At 42.3% G+C, this 21,360-nt stretch overlaps 1 protein-coding gene across 3 annotated transcripts; it reads right to left on the reverse strand.

The window, feature by feature from the left end:
• Positions 1-251: 251 nt before the first annotated feature.
• Positions 252-20,557, reverse strand: LOC114879240 (serine/threonine-protein kinase BRSK2). Of its 3 annotated transcripts, XR_006830503.1 has the most exons (14): positions 19,975-20,557; positions 12,822-13,002; positions 12,398-12,538; positions 11,387-11,537; positions 11,006-11,221; positions 10,747-10,946; positions 10,431-10,661; positions 9,713-10,005; positions 9,060-9,208; positions 8,842-8,994; positions 8,592-8,766; positions 7,842-8,056; positions 1,615-7,217; positions 252-1,207 (listed from the first exon to the last, which is right to left on the reverse strand). XR_006830503.1 is itself a non-coding variant. In XM_029193995.2 (13 exons), the coding sequence occupies exons 1-13, from the start codon at positions 20,072-20,074 to the stop codon at positions 6,993-6,995; spliced, it is 2,430 nt and encodes an 809-aa protein (XP_029049828.1). In that variant the 5' UTR covers positions 20,075-20,557; the 3' UTR covers positions 252-6,992. The 3 variants fall into 3 exon arrangements, 2 of the variants coding, with proteins under 2 accessions (XP_029049828.1, XP_046145984.1); XM_029193995.2 differs by having other exon boundaries at positions 252-7,217; XM_046290028.1 differs by lacking the exons at positions 252-1,207; positions 1,615-7,217; positions 7,842-8,056 and adding an exon at positions 8,404-8,495.
• Between the last annotated feature and the right edge of the window lie 803 nt (positions 20,558-21,360).

The raw sequence follows: 21,360 nt of genomic DNA on the forward strand, positions 1-21,360 counted from the left end.
ATTTTAAATATGGTAAGTACAGTTTCATCTTAATTACTCGAAATCGTTAACGCTTTGTGGATTTGTATATTGGAACATTAAAATATGTGTAGAATTTGTCATCGTTTGTGTGTTCGCGAGGGATCCTGAGATGCATATCAGCAGCACCCGAATCGACGTAACCACCTTTCGCAAGTAGTGTTCTTTATTCGCAAAATAAGTGACAAATATGCTGTAACATTGTTGGAATCGGCTGCATACGGTGAGTACGTAAATCATTGCTATATTCATGCATCTGTCGTGTCGATGGAATAAGATCGTCGCTTCCTTCTTCGAAATTTCACATGGAAACTGAATCAAGTTTTAACCATACATATTTCAACGTTAGGTCGGTTAAAAAACTCATAATTAAAGTAATATGATAAAGAGATCAGTTTTCATGAAAATTTTGAAGAAACTTCCAGTTCAGGTAGGCAAGTCAAGCGAAATGGTTTATGGTAGGGTATACTTTAAAAAGAAAAGGAAAAAAGCATTCGCGGACTCACAGCCGTTATTGTCAGTTGTCATGGACGTTACCAAATACTCGGTATATACGATACGTATACTGGTAAATCGAATCGCTGTACGTCTGGGATCCTTTAACTAGAATATTGATTATGTATCTTTGATATGAACTGTTTCACCCGATATTGAAGCAAGTCGTTATGATCGACCGAGCATTCGATCGATAACAACGCACTTTTTTGGTTATGGGTACATATTTCGTTATTTTTTTTTTCACGAGTTTTTAACAAATACTCGAAATACCTCTGATATTACATGAGTTTAAAAACCTTGAAAAATCTTCAAAGATCCAACGATCTTAACGAATTCGAAAGATTTGAAAGCTTTATTAAAACGCCTTAAATATGATACAAGCGTGCAGCAATATCGAAACGCTGAATAATCGATATCGCGTTTTTTAATATCGATTAAGACACTTGAAAGTGCCTTTAATCCAACATTACCTTCGATGAAATATAATTTTATTCATTTTTTTACATGGATTAGTTTGAGGTTAAAGTTTTTGCAGTGAAAGACTTCACACGAAGTACATATAATCGATACTCAGAATCGAAGCTCGTTCACGTGAGACACGACTCGTGGATCCCTCATGTACGACATTTCGATTTCGAAGTTTTTTTTCATTGTCGAGATATCCGTGTATCGATAGAGTATCGCAAGATCGCTGAAACAATGGTAAAAACAATATTTTCCTGTACAAATATCGATAATTCGGCGTTAAGGATACTGGTCGAAAGAAAAATGTCCTCCTACTTTCAAATAATCGAATAATCGAATATCGAGTTCTGATCGTATATCGAACAGAATTCGAATATTAATTGAGTTTAGACTCCGTATTAAGTTCGATTCATTTTTTTATTTAGCAAAATAACGTTCAAAGAATTGGAAAAAGAAATATAATTAAAAAGCTTAGCTATAGAATCATGGTAACTCAACGAATAGTATAGCGTGAAAAGAAGCGCTTTTACTTTACAATTTTTACTAAATTTTACTAACTAATCGGACGTTGTTAGTCACGCTACAGTTTGCGGCTGTGCAAAAATCGAATTTGCTAAAGGTACGCCGACTTACAGTGGCAAACAACGCTTCTATCTTAAGACAATGTTCCCTCTCCATTGGTTTCCAATTATAGCTTTTGCTTACAAAACACGTTAACAAATGAAATTGAAAGACGAAGCAGGTAATTGTTAGGGAACAAGGCGTCAACTGATTGGAGAGGTTTGGCTAGCTCGAGAGGTTGGCAGAGATTTGACTTGATGCATAGAGTGTCGAAACGATGTTATCCAGCTGCAATTAGCCTCGTTTCTCACAAGTGGGACACTGATTTGCGCATTAAAGCGAACATTGTTCGTGAATGGAATTGTTGATCGTCAACGTACGTGAGCAACCTTCGAGCATTGTTTAATTTCTTGTTTTTTTTTTGGGGTGTTTTTTCGGTGATCATCTTGTTGTGCAATTGTATCGTTCCAATAGAGAGACACGTAAATATAGGGTCAAAAGCACGTTAATTGAAAGTTGACGAGCGACGAGAGAGAATATCTTGCAGTAGCTGATGCATCCTCGATGCAGCCTCTTCGTTAGCACTCGCTCAAAAGATCCAGCAGATGTTTTTAACATTTTCTATACGTTCTTTTTGACTACGAAATCTGGTCGAATCTGATGACTACGAGGTCGTTGAAATTGCGCAACTTTTTCATTCGTTTAATAGGATTTCTTGAGCAAGGCTGTATATTATAACAAAAGGTCAACAAGTAAACGTGCGAGATAAATCAATCGATTGCAAATCGCCTTATAAATTGTATAAAAATCTTCTCTATCTGCCTAGCTTATAATGCCTTAAGGATACGATGTTTCGGGAATTTTGTATCGTTTCTACAGTATTCTCCTCTTTGCGAAACTTGCCATTTTTTGTTCATCATGAAAGCACATACTCTGCGTACGAGGCGACAAGCACAGGAATTCTCGTTGAGTATTTTCTTCCATCGAATAAACCGAATTCAAAAGACGCGCCATGAAAGCTATAGATTCTATACGAAAAAACAAATCCAAAAGTCTTTTACCATTTTTTAATCCGTTGCTTCGTTATCGAGATACGAGTGATTAAAAGTCGAGCGCGCGACTTCCGGGGTGCCAACTGCGGTCGCGTGATTCGTCCAGTCACCCCGGAAGTCGCGCTCCAAATCTTTAATCGCTCGTATCTCGAAAGCGAATCCACGGATTGAAAAACGGCAAAGGACTTTTCGATTTATTTTCGCACGAAGAATTCCTAGCTTTCAGAGAATTTGAATACAGAACAATTTCTTCAGCGTTCGTTGCGTTTGATCGGGTCGAATCGTTGGAAGAATTCAAAGAGGATATCGCGCTTCGGCACAGAGCGACGATGGCACGGAAAAACGAGTCGAAAAATAAATCGTAGACACGTGAGGGATAGCGAGTATTATTAATTTGTCCGTACAACTATATACGACGTTCGCGTTCGATTACAAACGAAAAAGAATAGGAGACAGAAAGCGGTGTACCGAGTAGTTCGATACCCGGCACGGTAAATCCATTCGCTCCGATTATTATTATTATTCACCAAAGTACCTTAAGTGTTCTCTTTCCATCCATAAATTCGCACGATATAAAATCCTAACTTAGTATGGCCGGTAATTTGTTTCTCTTGTTTTCTCGCCTCTCTCTCTCTCTCTCTCTTTCTTTTCACTTCTTTGCGTCCATTTTCCCTTTCCCCCCTTTCTTCAACTACAGAGGTCGGACCAAATAATGGAAACATCGATCAGCAGAATCGCTCGATTTGAACTTAATAAAAAAACAATTACCATTTCGAAAATACCTCGTTTTCCTAGCAAACCGAAGGAAATCTGTATCCGCAACAAATGGCACCCATTATTTCGCCCGAACCCCCCTGTGTCGCGTTACTTATGTCGTACGAATAGTTTTACATTAATAAATAGATAACCGCCAAGCTTACGCCTAATTTCAATTAATAAGTTAGTGGTGTGTCTGTGTTTTAAGGTAGATTTATATTATCCATTTAGACAAAGGTTTCATTTTTCTTCGACCAAAGATCCTTCTATAATTCATGAATAATTAAACGACAAAATGACAATAAAATTTCCCATTTCCGTGTCTGAACGGATAATATAAACGAACGTTTGATGCGTGTCGCATACGATATTAAACGATTCAACGATAACTCGAATGCACACGTACACGCACGCGTTCCATCTTCGTTCGTCAAACAATCACGCTAATATCTCTCATTCTTTTTTTGTGTGTGTGTGTGTGTGTTTTTTTTTTCTATTAGTTTAGGATCTTACGATCACGCGTATTGCAAAGCCCGATTCATTATCGCGAAACGTAACAAATGGGTCCGTTTCACGCTCATTCATTCTCTCTCCCTGTTATCTTTCTTGTTTTTTTTTTCTTTTATTATTGTTATCATTTTACTCCTACCTACCTATCTAGCAATTATGCGCGTGGAAGGTGTCGTTCGTCGTACGATCGGGTCACCTTCTTTTTCTTATTATTTTTTTTTTACATTTTCTACCTGCAAGCTTCTTAATGGAATGTTTCTGGTACAAACAGGGGAGTAATCGTCTATCGAGCGAGGACTAACGTGTCCGGTCTTTTTCGAAAATGATCGTTGAAATTATTGAAATGAATCCCTGATCCAATGATCCTCGCGCGTAGTCGTGGATATTTAGGAACGAGTCGCTGTGCGCGATTACAACGTACAGTGTATGTATGCGATATCTAAAAACGAGACACTCCGACGTTTGGAATTTTTTTTTGATTCGAGCCAACATTTCCACTACTCGTCTATCTACTTACGAAAGGTTTCGCTAAATTTTCGTCCTTCTTTTGGGAGGATCCTTCGATTTGCCGTTTCTAGAACATTCGTTTATCACCGATCGATTTCTTGGCTATCGGGAATTGAAAACGACGTTCTTTCGTTGTCCGGTGCTGTTTCAATCGTGTACGTACAATTATACGCATATTTCTTCGCGTGAAAGTGACACGTGTAAAATAAGTTTACTTTAACGATTCGCAATATGAGCAGTTTAAGTGTACAAAACATATTCACGCTTTAAGCTCAAGAGGTTCTTTATTTCGCGAAGAAATATGCGTGTGAAATAATTTTTCATGGTAATATCCTTCCATAAACTATTAGGTCGTCGCAGATGAAATGGTGGATTCGTTTACCGAACTTTCGTATCTTACTGTGCGTTCATTGCCTAAATAATAATTAGCTCCCTGGTTTATTGCAATTCATCAATCAGCCATTTTGTATCGAAAATATCAACGAAACCTTTATCGCGGCGATTTTCACAATACTTTAAGCTTGATATTGATGTCGCGACACTTTTATGTCATGAAATCGTCTCGAGACCCCATCCGATATGCAGCGACCCAATAAAATAGAAACGCTAGACGATTTCTACGAGCACGAGGAAAGACGAGAGCAATAACATTCTACCAGTTCAACTCGTTATCGAACAAGATCGAGAAGAACGTTCCTTCGATTTCGATACCTTCGGATTCTCACGATCGGCAGGATTCGGTTTCGTTTTAACCACTGTAACGAGCCTTCGATTAAAAACACTGCTAATCAATCGCGTTTAACATCGTCGTTCCACTAAGAAGCTGGGACAATTTTTATCGAGATATGTCTGTGTGTTGAGAAAAAACCTGTACGATAATTATATTCTACGATTAGAAACGCTAGATTCTCCCTTTCTCCGCTTTTCTTTTCTCTTTCTCCGTTTAGTTTCCGCGCGGGTAGCAAACAAGAAGCCTTACGCGTTGTAACGCGTACCTCTTACAAGTGAAACCTACTTACTCATGTACGTATATATTATATATATATATATATATAATATATTCATTTATTTATTCATTTATTTATATATCTATATTCGTATTTATATTTATATATATATATTAGTCTTTTGAAATGTTTTTCTCGTGCGTGCAAAAAATAAATCTCTCAACGCGATCGTTGCGTCGCGAGTGAATCTTTTCATTTTTCTTTACCATTTTTTCTTTTTCTTTTACCTCGTTAATGCGTATCTTCGTTTTCTTTCTGTTACGCGTCGAGAAACTCTCGGCGATCCTCGATTTTCCTTGTTTCATGGAATTTTTCTCGTTCCTGAGTTGAGTATCGGAAAATAAAACAGCTGGGCATTCGATATCGAGTTGAACGCTAAGAATTTATGCTATTTCATGGGAAAATTGTTCGACAGCTGAAAATCGACCGATACGTTAATGAGCTGTGATGTATCGACGGGTGTAATGGAATGTTTGCGAATAAATTAATCGATACCAACGAGAAAATCGAGGAGACACGTGAAACGAACGAAGCAGAGTCACGGTTTGATCGATGGTTTAATAATGTATGACCGATATTAATATTAATCAATGAATCGAGTAATTGGAACGATTAAACGTCTATGCAACAACGAATTGCTCGGTGTATCGTGGGATGCAATTAATTAACATTCACGATAAATGCCTCAGTGAAAACAAGCGTTGAATTTCGAAAAGCCAGGAGGATTAATTAAAGACTGTTTTAACTAAATTTTCTTTTTCGAATTAATCTTTCCGGCTTTTCTCTCGCGGTTCGTCGCTAAAATTGACGATACACAACAGAATGTACATACGTACCAAATAAAGCACTCTTACAACGACACGATCCGATGCGTATATCGGTAAAACGTCACTATTATATTGCACTTCACTTGAAACAAAAAAAAAAAGCAACGATTCTAGCGGCGGAACGAAAGTCGAATCACGAAAAATTCCGCGTTGCGGCACAAATTTTCCCCACCGTTCCTGTTAAAAATGAATTGGAAGTCAAATTTCGAACTTCTCGTGGTGTGTTTGATTTTAGATTCAGCTTATTCTCTTTCCCAAATTCTTGGCTTCTTCAAAGACTAATCAATTTCTTCCGTATGGACTGAAACATCTCTTCCGTTTTCCATAATTCTTTCATTTTTCACGTGGTCCGTTTCGAAAATACCAAGACTGATATATTATTGCAAAGTTCCTTACGCTTAAGCTTTCTACTTTGAATGATTATTTTTCTCTCTCTTTTTATCTTCATAGCACCAATCGCCGATTAATTATTTTCGCAATCAACTGAAATTCTAATCATTTCGGTCTCGTTATTTTCTCAACAAATCGTGCCTTTCCAAACTTCTAGCATCGTCGCTTTTCGCTTTAGTCTTTCACTCTCCATTTGATTCTCATCGAAGTCGTCCATTTATCTCTCTCTCTCTCTCTCTCTCCTCCGTAGAAGCATCGTCTTATCTCGTGATCTGCGCGCGGTATCGCTGGATCGTTTCTCGGATCGGAAACTTCTCGCACGAGATTCACCAGAATCTCTGGGCGCTCTCCCATAAATTCTTCAGGCTCGATCGAAACTCGAAACGGAAGTTCTGGTAGTATCACGCTATATTGTTGCCGCTCATCGTGGTCACGCATTTCTTTTCCGGCGTGTTTTGGCTCTCCGAGTTGCTGCGGACCGCCTTCGTCGGACTTCCGGGCGTCGGCGTCGCGTCGCCCGGCAGCGGATTGTTGTTGTTCGTCGACGTGGAACTTCGACGACCGTTTTCCCTGCTCGGCGATTTCACGTCGAACACGGACGTGTCCGATTCGAGGTCCGAATCGATCTGAAAACAATTCGAACGAGAGCTGAGCATCGAACGACGCTCGATTAACCCTCGAACGACGGACCGGGATCGATCGAAACATATTTTATTCCTTGATTTTTAACAACCCTTATCCGACCTTCGAAGGTTAACACCGAAATTCGACGATAGAAGACGATTATCTAATTGCTGGCAATCATTCGAGGCGAAAATGATAAACTATAGATTGCTGCGGTCTATGAAACTAACGCGTAGCTGGGCTCGTTTTGTGCATTTTCTTCTATTTTTTAAAAGCGCATTACGTGAACGATTTTTGTTACTATTCAAGCGTGCTGTGTATCGGTGAGACTATGAGGGTCGTGAATAGTGACGAGGATTTTATGAGTGCGATAATTATAAAAGAGAAATAAATGATCTCGACAGGGTGTGTTCGCGAGAAGAAGTCTGATACAATTCTCTGAAACATTGACCTTTTCTCGTTAGACACCCTGTGCAAGGAACGAAAATTGTCTCGATTCGATTCGTGTTTCACCTTGTACGAGTAGTTTCCTCGAAGATTCAGGTTTGAAACGGAGCAAAGTAATTATCGTGATAATGGTGAGTAGGAGGAGGAAGATGATGCGCTACCTTGTTGAAACAGACTACCTGTCTGGTAGCTGGATGCGGACTAAGGAACAGTCGTTCGCTAGTGTCGCTACCGCAGCTCGAACTTTCGCTCATCTCCGTGGCGGCGAATTTTCGCGACGCCCTTGGACTAGGTGGTGCCGCCCTGCTCTGACCTCCCAAATTCATTCCCACGTTTCTCGAGCACACCTGCGACTGTATGTGCTCGCAGACCCTTCGGAATCGTCGAATGTTTCCTGAAACATCAAACAAACGGGGTGCAATTGAGGGTTGGCTCGATTTGGGGCCTAATTAATTAAAATTAGGGCCCGTCGTGTTTCAAAATTCAAGTCCCGCTTCGCCCCTGGGGGATGATTTAAATATTTTTTAAGTCTTCAGGTAAATTCGAAACATTCCGAGACACGTCGACGACGGTAATTGATTCGTATAGAATAACTCACGCACGTATGCGCGCATAGAAAAGACGTAAGGTTTTACTTGCCAAGGTAACATCGATCTAGTTGCGCTTGGACGGCTGCCAAGTGCCAAACGCCGCCACCTTACGATCTCTACCCTTGTTCCGCGGTTTTGCTTCCGAGGGTGCTTCCTACCCTTAGCTCTTTTTTTTTTATCAGAGAAATTCGAGTCGCGGTTCTCGTTTCCAACGACAGGCTCGTAACGAGGCGCGTTTCGTCCCTACGGAAACGTTTTACCGCGTTCGCTCGTAAACCGCGACACGCTTTAACGAGAATTATTAAGGATCGCGTTAATCCTGGAAGAAGGTTCGCTTACCGCTCAGCAGAGTGAAAGTAATGGCGAACAGTGGTTCGTTCGGTTGCTTCGAAATCGCACTGATGTCCACTTGGAATCTCACTTGTCTTTGAAACATCGCGGGTGCCGTGCTTCCTCGTTTGTATTCCACTCTGAACGACATGGGGGAGCTCACGCTGTGGGATAATTCTGCTATCTGTCGATCGAAACCCGCTGGTTAATTACATTTCACTGCGAAAGAAAAGAAACGCTCGTCGAGACGGAAACGCACCGATAAAAAAGCGTGAATCAAATCTGCTTTCACGCTGGCCAATGCTTTCCCTTTAACGAGAACCGTGAACGTTTCGTCCTTTTCCGTGGTCATCAAACTACCGAACCACGATTTCTTCGTTAGCTCCGGAGAGGAATCCGGAGTGAGGTGTACCTGTAGATTACAAACGGTTGAATTTCAGAAAGATGTAATTGGAAGCAAAGTTTCGATCCACTTACCTCCTCGGTACTCGTGAGCAATTTGCGCCGATGAAATCGGGGACTTCCAAGGAAGGAGTTCTTGATGGTTGTTAGCCTGGACCTCCAGTGATGGGCGCCGGAACCTGCTCCAGTGTGGGGCGAGCCTGGCGGTGTAACGCCGACCGCGACTATCGACAAATATTCCATTCTTTACTTCAGTTTCACCAACTTTCAATCATTGTTTCTAGTTAATTTCATTCTCTGTACTTAAAATAGCACAGAAGGAACAAAGGGCTCGTTTTGTTTTTCAAAACTCTCTTTCTCTCTTGAGAGATGGAAGGGATATAAAAAGAAAACTGTTGGATAGAAGGGCATCCAAGCGTGCAGCATCTCTTTAACGATGATTCGTACGCAGTGTGTGCTCGTTACGCGCCGCGAGTGTGCAGGTCACTTGCATTTTTAAAAAACCTAGCCCTTTCCGGGAAGATAAAGGCTGCTACTCAGACGAGTCGACTACCAACCACCCAGATTTCCCTCCCGAACCTTTTGTTCCTTTCGTATAAACACTCGGCGCACCTGCAGCTCGCTTCAACCACCTTCTTTTTCGTTCAATCGACCGTGTTTCTATTCTCCTTCTTCCACCGTTTCTTTTCTCCGCTTCATTTTCGTTATCGATTCGCAAATAAACTCACCCTGTTGAACGTCGTTTATCTCTATCCCGACGCTGGGCAGAGCCGGGACCGGGGTGGCGGCGGGCGAATTGGCGGTGTTCCCGTTGCCCGCGGTTGCCGTCACCGTGGACATCCGGTGAGGACTTCCGGTCTGTCCTAAGTGCAACGACGGTGGTGCCCTGTGGGGACTCAGGAGACCCGCGACCGCGTTCGAACCGTGTAACGGCGAGCTGCCTGGCGTCGAAGCGTGCGAATGCGACGCGTGCGTGTGGCAGCCTCCCGTGCTCGGCGAACGACGAGCATGATGCCTGGTACTGTCGTATGAAACATTGAAAAATTGATCGATCATAATTCTAATAGACGGCGAAGACGATATTCGACGTTAAACGGGAATAATTCTGGGCACAATCTTCAGGAAATCAAGCTGGAGTTTCATCGATCCGGCGTTTCGCGTTGCACGACATTCGAGACACACTTTTAATCGGACGAGAGCTAATCGTCCGCGTAGAGGTTGCACGTGCCGAACAACGGGGGACGGCATTAAAAAGAGCAGGGAGCACGTGTGATATCGTACACGCAAGCCGATCGCGTTGGTCACGCGATTCTAAGCCTGAACGAAGCCTAAAGATGGCTTTCGATACGATTGACCGGGGAAATTAAGCGAACACCGGTTAACGGAGAGAAACTTGATCCGATTTTTCAGTTTCTCTTCTTCCTGTAAATTGCCGGAAAAATTTACCTGGACTGCCTCCTGGGGGTTAAAGGAGATCCGTGGCTGATTTCCCCGAGATTCAGGGCCGTGCTTCCGTTCACTCGACACGTGTCCACTCGTTTCCTCGGAGGATCCGCTTCCAATTGTCCCGAGGATCCTCGAATCCCTCCTCTCATTACCTCTAATTCATCCTCGCACGCTGGTCTTCTTCGTTTCCTCTCGAGCAACAGGAAATATATCACCTTCTCCGTGTTGTGGCTACGGCAGGTAAAGGTAAAAGGAACATTTCTTCAGAACTTACGGTGTATAAAAAGAGAATCCATAGCCTCTCGACGTTTCTTACTTCGGGCTGAGGAGTTCTTGAATAAGTTTGTCCCGTTCCTTGAAACAACCCAGGCTCGCGATCGCCTGCAACACGTCTGGATCGATCGCATCCACGGACGGAATAACGTGGGTTTGCACCACGTCCATCATCGACAGTTCCAGTTCCAATTCGCCCTTGCCCGCCGCCGTCACCCACACGTGCCTGTTTATTTCCGCCAGCTGAGGGAATTTCAGATTAAGCTTCGTTCAGATAGATCCAAGGGAATTAAGGATCTTACCGTCAGCCTCTTGTCCGGATCCACCTCGATCATCCCCTTCAGAAGATTCTGGCACTCGGGCGGCACGAAGTGAGGTATGTAAAACATACCCCGTTTCACTTTCTCCAACAGGTTCCTTAAATTGTCGTCGTCGAAGGGCAACGCGCCTACCAGAAGCGCGTAAAGTATCACCCCGCACGACCAAACGTCCGCCTTCCTACCGTCGTACTTTTCACCCTGAAAATCCCACATTATTTCCCACTTTCCTCCCCTTTTTTTAATTAACTTCCCGACACGGATAGGGAGCAACGGCGAAAGCGATGAATTTATGAAAATTTACGAAATTAATTCGAGCTTCGTCTCGATTGTCAGAGGGTTAAATAGAAATTCGAAGAATCTTACTCGGATAACTTCGGGGCAGGCGTAATGAGGGGAACCGCAGCTAGTTTCCAGCATCGATCCGGCAGGTTGCAAAGACGCCATCCCGAAATCCGCGATCTTGATGTTGTTCTTCTCGTCCAGCAACAGATTTTCAGGCTTCAAGTCTCTGTGACTGGAAAACGAAAGGGTGCAAGCTTTCATCGACCGATTCGTTCGTCGAAACTACAGCTAGTTTCCGTGCGCGATTTTAGGGTGGACTAATTTAAATGGCGGATCGATCGAAGGCAATGTTTCACGGTGTCCCCTTCGGGCGAAATTAGGTTCGTTTCTGTATTTATTCGATTGGGGTAGGTTTCCCGAATGCCAACTACAGACCTTTGGGAATCATCCCCCTGTGTTTTCTTTCCGCGTGTGCCTTACATTCTCTTCTTCTGCTTCTATTATCGAATCGTTAACCCAGCGGCACGCGTAGGGGTCCGATAGACCCCTGGAAAATCATATCGCTGTTTATCGTTTCATTAGCAATATTGTTATAAAATTAACCGAAAGGAATTTCGATTTATCGTTCGTACACACAGTATTTTGTTAGCGGAGTAAATCGATGGACGTTCGTTCCGATCGAGTTTAGAGATAAATTGAAGAGCCGAGAGGGAGGGTTAATAAATCGAATCTGTCCACGGCAAAGTAACTGCGAGTAGTTTCCAACGTTTTTATGTTTCCCGTTTTATTGCGTTTGTGAAATAAAACTACGTTTATTCGGTAACGAAAACCCCGGTTCAGGTACAATCGAAAATCAACCCCCCTGTTTTAGTTCGAAAGAAACGTTATTTTAGCCGACACGTTCTTAAATTATCCTTCGATCTGGAAATATTGTTTAATTTTAACTCGGTAAGCAACGAAGCGAAAGGGGCAGAGTGTACTAATTACTAGAACGATGGAGAAAGGGTTAAAAGACGGCATGCACGCGACGGTGTTTCTGTTTCAAGGACGCGGATGAAAGGGGAAACGAATCGATATTACGTTTCTACTCACCATATACTATGACTGTGACAAAAGTCTAACGCAGAAATGATCTGTCGAAAAAATCTCCTCGCTTCCTTCGGCGTTAGTCTACCCTTTTTCACTAAATAGTCGAAAAGCTCCCCGCCGGAAACGTGTTCCAGAACGAGATATCTGAAAGGGAACAAGTGCAATTTCAGTGCTCGTCCATTCGTATCTTTTCAACCGTGGATTTTTCTTTTTCACGTCAGCCACCCTGACTAAAACACTTTTTTGTCTACCGCGTAGATTTCACTGTGCTTTTCCTCCTCCCCTATTTTTTTCTCGAACCGTTGAATTAAAGTTCAACGACATCCTCGAGGTTGATGAAACTCGAGCAAGAGCTTCGGTTGGCGAGCGAAGAAAAATTCGTGGAGGGAAAAAATATCGCGTCTCGTTTTTCTTTCCAGCTACTTACAGGTATTTCTTGTTCTCGTATACATCCGACAAGCCGAGCACGTGAGGATGATCGATCAGCTTCATGATCGCTATCTCTCGTTCCACCTTCATCAACACGGACTCCGACAATTTCTCCCGATTGATGATCTTGATCGCCACTTTCTTGCCCAACACACAGTGCACCCCGAGCTTGACCAATCCTGAAACAAACGCGTTTCCTGTTACACAATGGTCTCGCGATAATTAGCCGTTTTTCGACTTCTCTAGAGTCCTTATCTCTGATTCTACTGAGACCGTCTGAGCCTCGGAGGCTCGAGTCACTGGGAATTAAGTAGCGGAGTCGTTTTTTAGTCGGACAATCTTCGCGGGAGAAAATCTAAGAAGCTTCGGAGCGAATAGAGGCGCAGTAGGATTTCTTATGCAAACGAGTGGATCGTTGTATTCGGCCTGGATCAGCGCGATCGCTTTTTCTTTCTACCTTTCCACTTTTCGATGATTCTTTCTTTTGTCAGCATTAATGGAAACGTCGCTTGTTAAAATCGTTTGTTCTACCAAACGAAACTCAATTCTAAACTCTTTGAAGCATGGTATAGATAAAAATGTTCCACCTTTTTGATAAATTTTTATACCACGTCGAAAAATTAAAATTATTTTGACTGTGTTCACTATTTAATTAATTAATTAATTAATTAAATGATTTTTTTTTCTCAATTTTATGTAATTTCATTTCTCCATTAATTAAAATAAACCTAATTCGTAAAATTTTATAAGAATAAAATTTCTATGTAACTTCTTTTTTATTGTCTAAAATTCCGTGCTTCAAAGAGTTAAATGGTTATTCTAAGGATTGTTCGTTTCGAGTTAAGTATGTTGTCAAATTAAAAGCCGTGAGGAGAAGGCTAATCGGCTTTGTGTAATCCGAGAGAATGTTTCGGTGAACGATTCGACCGAGGTGGAATAGAGGAAACAGACACGTAGCGCGATCCAAAGGACATGTTTGGCTTTCAGAAGATCGTTTCCACTGTCTGAGTCACTCGTCAGAGACGTCTCGGTGTGTACACACGGTTACTAACTTCGACAGGCAAACGCAAGGGTCCTACTTGAGTGGTTTCGAATTGCTAAATCACGAAAACTTTCCCAGGAAAAACTTCAGCTCTCCGTCAAGCTTCGCTAACATCATTTCTTCAAGTAAATACTACTAAAGTGTATTTAAAATTGAAAATCCGTTGTCGATCGAATAAATTGGAAAACGAAGAAAGGAAGTGTATAAAATGAAAACAGGCACGGCTGGTCCGAGTCGATAATAATTTCCCGATAAAGCTGTGACAATCGGACGGAACGCTGCGTCGTTCGCGAATTTCAAGAGAATTCGTGAAACGTCGAGATATTTCAATTCGGTTTCGTTTCCGTACGCGAAAAAGAGACGTCCGTGATTACATTTGCATATTGCCCGTGGGTCATCGACCGTGACAGAGCTGCAAAGAAAGCTGTGTTTTAAATAAATTCTCCCCTCGTTATTTCCGCGATATCGTCCGACCGTTTCGATCAATCAATTATGGAATCATCAACGTGTTCTTTCATTTTTCCATTCTAAATCGCGTTAGACTTTCCATGTTTCAACGTATTATTTAATTGCACGATTACCGAGTTGAAAATTGCCTCATCCACGACCGCAATTAAACGTCCATTAGATTCTGGTTTAATTACGACGATTGAAGCGTGTATTATCCTCGGTCTCGTCACGATACACTGTACTCGAGGTAATCGCCATTATTCGTGGATGAAAATGAACAAAAATTCGCCGTCGTGACAAAGATTGATTGTCTGACACAGATTTAGTCGAGTTACATTCTAGGAGCACCGTCGGAACGGGGCTTCTTTGTTCTATATAATAAAACGCGTGTGAACCAGCCCTCTTTACAAATTAGAAAATTATTTTTCAAAGTGTCCAGAAAAAATAGGAGCAACGGTGGATCGTAAGAGGGTCAAGCTCGTTACGAAACGTTTGAGATGTAAATTTATGGGAGATTGATTGGCCGAGAGGGAAAGATGTGTAGCGTCAATTGTGGTAAATCGTGCGTGATGCAAGTCGTTAGGGAAAGTGCACTTTAACACCCTACAGTCCCGTTAATGCAATTCCCGGCGATTTGTTGGGTAGCGAGACCAGTCGACACCCTGCACCAAATTTCCCTCCGATCATTACCAAAATTCCTTGTCAATCATTTTGATAAATTGCAACTACTTACGCTATTAAAATTTCCACTCGAATGCTTATAGTCTGCTTTCACCGAGTTTCTTATTTAATTGACAATATTAATTGTTTGCTAATTTCTCTGTTACCTGGCTGGTTGTAAAATTGCAATCTATCAGGGTTGAATATCGTGGTGGCTAAGGTAGGACGTGTTTAACGTTGAACAAAGGAGCTTCGTCTGGAGCGTTATGAAATGCTCAATAAATTGGAAGAGAAATTGTAATCGCCAGGAAAATCGTGAAAGCCGACTCGCGGAAAGGGCATTCGATTAATTAATTGACGAAGGGCGTTCTCGTCGATTCTTCTGCGTCATCGCCGACACAACGAGGCCTCCGATTCTTTTATCATTCTTTTCCGTTCGTCTACTCGAAGAACAAAAGGGGAAGAATAGTCTGCAGAGCGGCTGCATTTAAATGGATAAAGACATCGCGTTGCTGTGGTCTTCGGAGACGATTTAAGCCAATTTACTTTCCTTCCTACCATCTATTTCTATTACATTTCTCTTCTTTTTCTCATCCTCGCGAATCGCTGCGTCGCGAGCTTTCGCCTTTAGAAACACCGACTTACCATCAATCTTTGCCTGCCGATAATTTACGGATAATAGGATGTCTAGCTCGCGGAATGAACGAAATTACCAGGGTTTCTTGATTCGCAAATTGTCAGCTGGAAGCATCGATAAATTGGTAAAGGAAATTTCCAGGGTACAAATCGAAGTTCTATTCTCTTTGAAATGCAAGAGGGAAAAAAGCCTGGAAATGAAACGAATTACCAGTGTTTCTCTTATTTTAATAATCGTGGAACACTCGTGGCTGGTTGAACTGCGACCTGGCTAATGGAAAAGCAAAAATTAAGCACTCGGCGTTCCCTAACAAGCGTTCGGTATTAGTATCTCCGTGCCGGTTGAAAAGTAATTTCACGAACGAGAGAGTACTCGCGGATTAATTATGCACCGTGTAAAACAGTCTGCCGGTCGCCGTTTGATATCTCGAGTAGGTAAACACGCGGAGAAACAGCCGTAATCGAGGGTCCTGCCGGTCGAAAGGTTGAAACGTCGAAAATCACGAAACGACGGGCCGATAAAAGTTTGAAAATTTTTATTCGTCGCGAAATACATGGAAAAAGAATAATCGATACCGGGTGGACGTCCAATTTTCCGCGTTGCCGTATCACAATAGGGGGATTCGAAAATAGAAACACGAAATTTCTCAAGGATTTTTGGCAACAGAAGCAGACCGAATCGTCTCCATGGGGGAAAAAAAGTTGGCTCGATGGCAAATTTTATAATATCATAGCGTATGGTAAATCATGAGAAACTTTCCTCTCGTTCTTCTTTCCTTCCGTCCGTATTTTCCCTCGAGTAATCTATTTCTATATTGACGAACGCTCCGGGAACTTTCGAAGAAGCGTCGTCGACGAAACTTCTTAAATAACAGGAGAATAGTTGATCGCTATATGAAAATTAACCCGTTTCGGTTAATTAACTTCATCGTAGTTCCTTCTAGCGATAATTCGTTTCGTTTTAATTAACACGTTTCGCGCGTTAAATGAATTACTTAGTCTCAATTAAGAGTCGAAGTTAATATTTTATTAAAATATTCGAGAGAGGCTCTGAATAATGGTCATAAAATATGTATGAAATTTTCACGGTAATAATAGACATCGAGAGCGATTTTTTCTCCGAGGTTGTATATAAACGTCGGCGGTTCATTCAGAAGAGAATCCCGATTATTCATAGTCGGAGCCTTTGAAATTCCAGTTTGTATTTCAGCTCCGAGTGTCGAAGTTAATCTGGGAACGAGACGAGCCGTTTATTCGCGTGGTGTTCTTTTCAATCGCGGAATCGTACATGAAATATTGAACCCTGCAAGCGTTTATTTCCGATCGTGGACGAGGGAAGAGAGAGATTCGATTTTTGTCTACAACCGTTGATACCTTACGATAAAATAGAATCGTACAAATTAGTTTGTAATACTTGGAAAAAATTTTTTATTTCCTCTGTCTTTTGACAATTATAGAAACTGCAATTTCTACCGTTGATTTTGTATCAAAGTCTTTTCGAAATAAGTCGAAAATGGGATGTGAAATAAATCCGAAAATGGCGAAATTCCTTTTGCCGCATAGCGTTCGATCGCATCGATTACTCGTGTCACGCCCTGCGAGCTATTGATTTTTCTTGCATCTTCGAATGCGTTTCGAACGCATCGGAATATTATTGCTTCTAAAAGCATTACGACGCTTACATTTAGGGTCGGCTTTATCGAGATTCTTCCCAATTGCTCAATGATACGAATATAAACATTTTCCATCTGAAAAAAAGGTGCGTTTTCTATTTTTTTCAGGCCAGCCCAATTTCCCTCCCCCTCAAACGTTAAATATAAAGTTAAAAGAACAATTTCCACGACACGAATTAAAATTCTCTGAAAAACAATTAGCGTAGCTGCATGTATTTAGTCATTTCTTTTGCTTCGTCCCTCGGTACAACTCGCAATTCCATTATCTTGTCCTGTTTCCCGTGGAATTCCGGGCCGAAACAGAATTCAACTGTAAATTAATGCAGCAGCCTGTCGCGCTACGTAAAATGAGTTTCTATGAGACAATGGTGCGTCGAGTTTCGTTTAGAATGAAATTCGTGACTGACAGAGTAGAACTATCCGTGTCTAGTGCGGCGCACGACAATGTAGATTATTAACACGTTGAGTGGCACGATGGAATTACAACAGATATTGATAATAGTTATTAAAGATCGTTTTATTTTTCAATTTGAACCATTTTAGGTTTACCATTAACGTATAAAATAAAACAAGCTAAAGTGAACTAGAGCGAGATTCGCTCCAGAGGCAACCCTTTTTCGTCCATTTCCAGGCAGACCGGAAATGGCAAAATAAAAATTTTTCTAAACTAAACGCAATGGCGCAAGAATTTTTTTGATATCTCTTACCGTTTCTCTTTAAACGCTATAGCCTCCTTCGCAATATTTTCAATCTTAGCTAATAAAGATTAGGTTAAAAGTGTGGTCAGGGTGGAAACACCCCGATGAAAGCATTTATTGTTCCGCGTAAAGACGTTTTGCCTGGTTGCAACAATAGACCGAGCGAACAAACATTGTAGTTCACTTGGAATCTTGTTACTATGTCGTGCAAGTCTCGACGATTGTCTGCTCTGAGTGCTTTGTTCGCGTAGCAGAGTTCACTGGAGCACAGTTGCGACCGTGAAGAATGGAAAACCGTGGAGGCGACGAATGAAAGGGTATTCTTTCGCGGCGAACGCGTTTCTTCCTGATGCTGACCGCTTTAGGGGGTAGTGCGTTGAAGCGCTCGTCGTTGAGATTACCACTAGCCTTCTTGCCTCTATTTTCTTATTACCCTTCTCCTTTCGTTCGTGCAATTAAATCCTACGCCTGTATGCACGTGCAATTGTCTTTCGCTTTGCCTCGAATTCAGGTTGAAATTCGTTTGAAAATCACGAAATTGAAAACGTCATTCTGTTATAAAAATGCTTTAATTAGTTATTTATATTTGGAACGTTAATTATCAAACGATAACAAGGCGCCGTGGACGTTTTTTTGCCCAATCGATTGCTCGGCCGCCGTCAAAGGAAAAAATTTTAATTAGCTTTCGGGTAAATTTTTCACGAAAAATCATCGATGCTCGACAACGAGACTGTGTTAAAAGAACAATTAAAAACCGGCTGTCTATTTTAATCCCCAGCAACGAAGGCGGTATAACTGTGTACAAACTGAACAGGTAAATTAATCTCTGTCCTCGCCAGAACTGTACAGTTTGTTAATCTAGTGGCCAATAATTTTCAGGTGGAATCATTAATCTGGATTGAATGTGTTTGCGCATCGGCTGTTTCGTTTGTCCGGCGAACGTGCGATACAACGATTCGAGAGCCGATTGATCGCATCATCTGCCGTTTCAATCTCCGATTGAACGGTTTTAAAAATTTTTCTTTCTTCCGATATAAATCATGAAAGCCTTGGAAGAACTATTTTCATTCATCCAGAAAGTAATTGTAGCGTATATTTAGCGTTCCGTATCGGCCCACGTTTTCCATCGTACTTTTTAATACACTCAAACGTTTCCTTCCTTCGATTCGAGTCACTTTGTAATAAGAATTATTTCAGATTGATTGAATTTGTTACGGAAGATCGAATCACCGAGCATTTCATCTTCCTCTTTTTTACTCCCCGACCTATTCGCTCGTGTAGGGGTTCGATTCGCCCTTGGCATCGTTCGAAATAGAAATTATACCAAAAGTGTTGAATTTATCGCAAAAAAAATCGTTGTTCAAACTCCCTGTTGCTTTCTTATTCAAATGTTTTCCCTATAACTTTTCCAATAATGAGTTTCCACGCCTATGTTTATGTAACACATTTTTCTTACATCCACTCGTGAAACATAACAGCAAAGTTTAATTGTTTGTCTTCGGAATATCCTAACGTATACAGTAGGAAAACGCGGCGGTGTCTCGTCGCTTCAACGATTAGAAACAAGGGAAAAATGTAATATGAAAATATTGACCCTCTTACAAGATTAACGTCTAAGAGAAAATGAAAATTTGCTTTTTTCCTCCCACCGGATAAATGACTTATCCCCCGGCTCGCTTCATCAAATATATTGATTTTTATTTAACAAACTTTTTCTTTCAAAATTGCCCTAAATAAAAATCTAACGAGGTAATAAACAGATTAGGAACATGATATAGCGACGCAATTAACATTAACATTCCGACGAATCTAACGAATCAGAACGAAGAAGGAAAAGTCTATCTTTACGATAAAATTATCGAGAAATCATCGACTGCCCTTTTCCCAAGGTTTTCTCATAAGGGCCACGGTGACGTTCGGAAATATTTTAAAGGATTCGCGAAGGGGCGAAGAAAAACAGGTATATTTTGAAAATAAATCTGATGCACGCACCGGTCTGGCCCTTGCCCAAAGTTTTCTCCAGTCGATAAGGGCCAACATACTGATGGGTCTCCTGGGTGTTGGACCCGACGGGGCTCTCCTTGCCCTGCATCGTCGAGCCACCTTCCTTCTGGTCCGCCAGCTTGTCTAGATTATCCTACAAAAACAGCCTTGCCGGCAACCCAACCACCTTCACCTCCTTCCTCCACCCACCACCCAACACCACCAGGCTACCTCCTTCTTCTTCTTCTTCTTCCTCTTCTTCTTCCTCTTCCTCTTCTTCCTCCTCTTCGTCTTGTCGGGATTCGTGGAGCCCGGTTCGTTTTCGTCCAGTCTGTCGTGGGTCACACCGGTAACGCGTATTTCCACGGCATGGCGATCCTCGCGATCCTCGCGATCGTCGAGCTGACCGTGTCGTCGAAGGGAGATTCCTCGTTCCCTTCGACGACCAGGATGACGAGGACGGATGAGGAGAGGGGATGATAGACTGGCCGCAGACGAGCGTAGAGAGTCGAGGAATCAGCCGGATGACGTTTCGGTACACGCACTGGCACACTGTCACTCGCGCGACCGGTCCTTGATCTTCTGCGGCTGCCTCTTGCGAACCCTTTTCATCGTGTACGTCCGCTGATTCCGCGGTTCACCGGACCAGAAGGAACAAGGATAACCGTGTTCGAGAGGATACTCGACGGAGCAGTTCGGGGTCGGTTCGATCACGAGGTGGCACGGTGGACGGGTCTAGTAGCATGGGGTGGGCTCACGTGAACCTGCTCCCGGTCGTTCGAGCACCGGTGCAACTTTCCTTGATCGAGCTACTCCTCGACGGAGTCACGCTCGACGCCATTGCTACTCGACGAAAATCGAGCGAAATTTTGTCACTCTGCGGAGAGAGTGGATCGACGATCCGTCCGGATCCAGCGAACGACTGCAGTTCACCACCCTACCGGTACACCCTCGAGAACGAACACCTTTTCTCCCTCGTGTTATCACTCTTCCTCGATCATTTACAACACTCGTTCGATTATTCTACTCCTTCTTCCACCCCCGTCCCACGATACCTTTCCACGTTTCCTCCTTATTTTTACTCGACTTTTCACCGCGTTCAGAAGCTACCGAACTGCCCTTACACAGTACCTCCACCCTACGCGCACTCGTGCACCACCACCACCACTACCACCAACGATATGTCACTATATCCGGTAACTAGAGCGACGTTTCAAACCGGATACTCGAGTGATTCGTAGGTATCCTAGATTGGATACTGCGTCTCGATTGGATTCTTCATTCGCCCTCGCGTTTAATCGTTTCTTTTTTTTTTCTACGTCAACGATTCTTAGCCCTGTCGTTCGCGGATGACGGAGCTGACGACGAACCGCGGCGCTCCCAGTTCGATTACGT

The sequence above is a fragment of the Osmia bicornis genome, chromosome 2 (genome assembly GCF_907164935.1).
Source record: "Osmia bicornis bicornis chromosome 2, iOsmBic2.1, whole genome shotgun sequence".
NCBI classification, from domain to species: domain Eukaryota; kingdom Metazoa; phylum Arthropoda; class Insecta; order Hymenoptera; family Megachilidae; genus Osmia; species Osmia bicornis.

Bases quoted from the DNA above. Each gene is read 5' to 3' on its own strand.
- LOC114879240 (XM_029193995.2), bottom strand. From the start codon at position 20,074: ATGCAGGGCAAGGAGAGCCCCGTCGGGTCCAACACCCAGGAGACCCAT. The intron at 11,538-12,397 runs GTGAGTAGAAAC...TTCGTTTTCCAG, and splicing joins TGTCACAGTCATAGTATATG to TCACAGAGACTTGAAGCCTG. The intron at 10,662-10,746 runs GTAAGAAACGTC...TACCTGCCGTAG, and splicing joins CAAGAACTCCTCAGCCCGAA to CCACAACACGGAGAAGGTGA.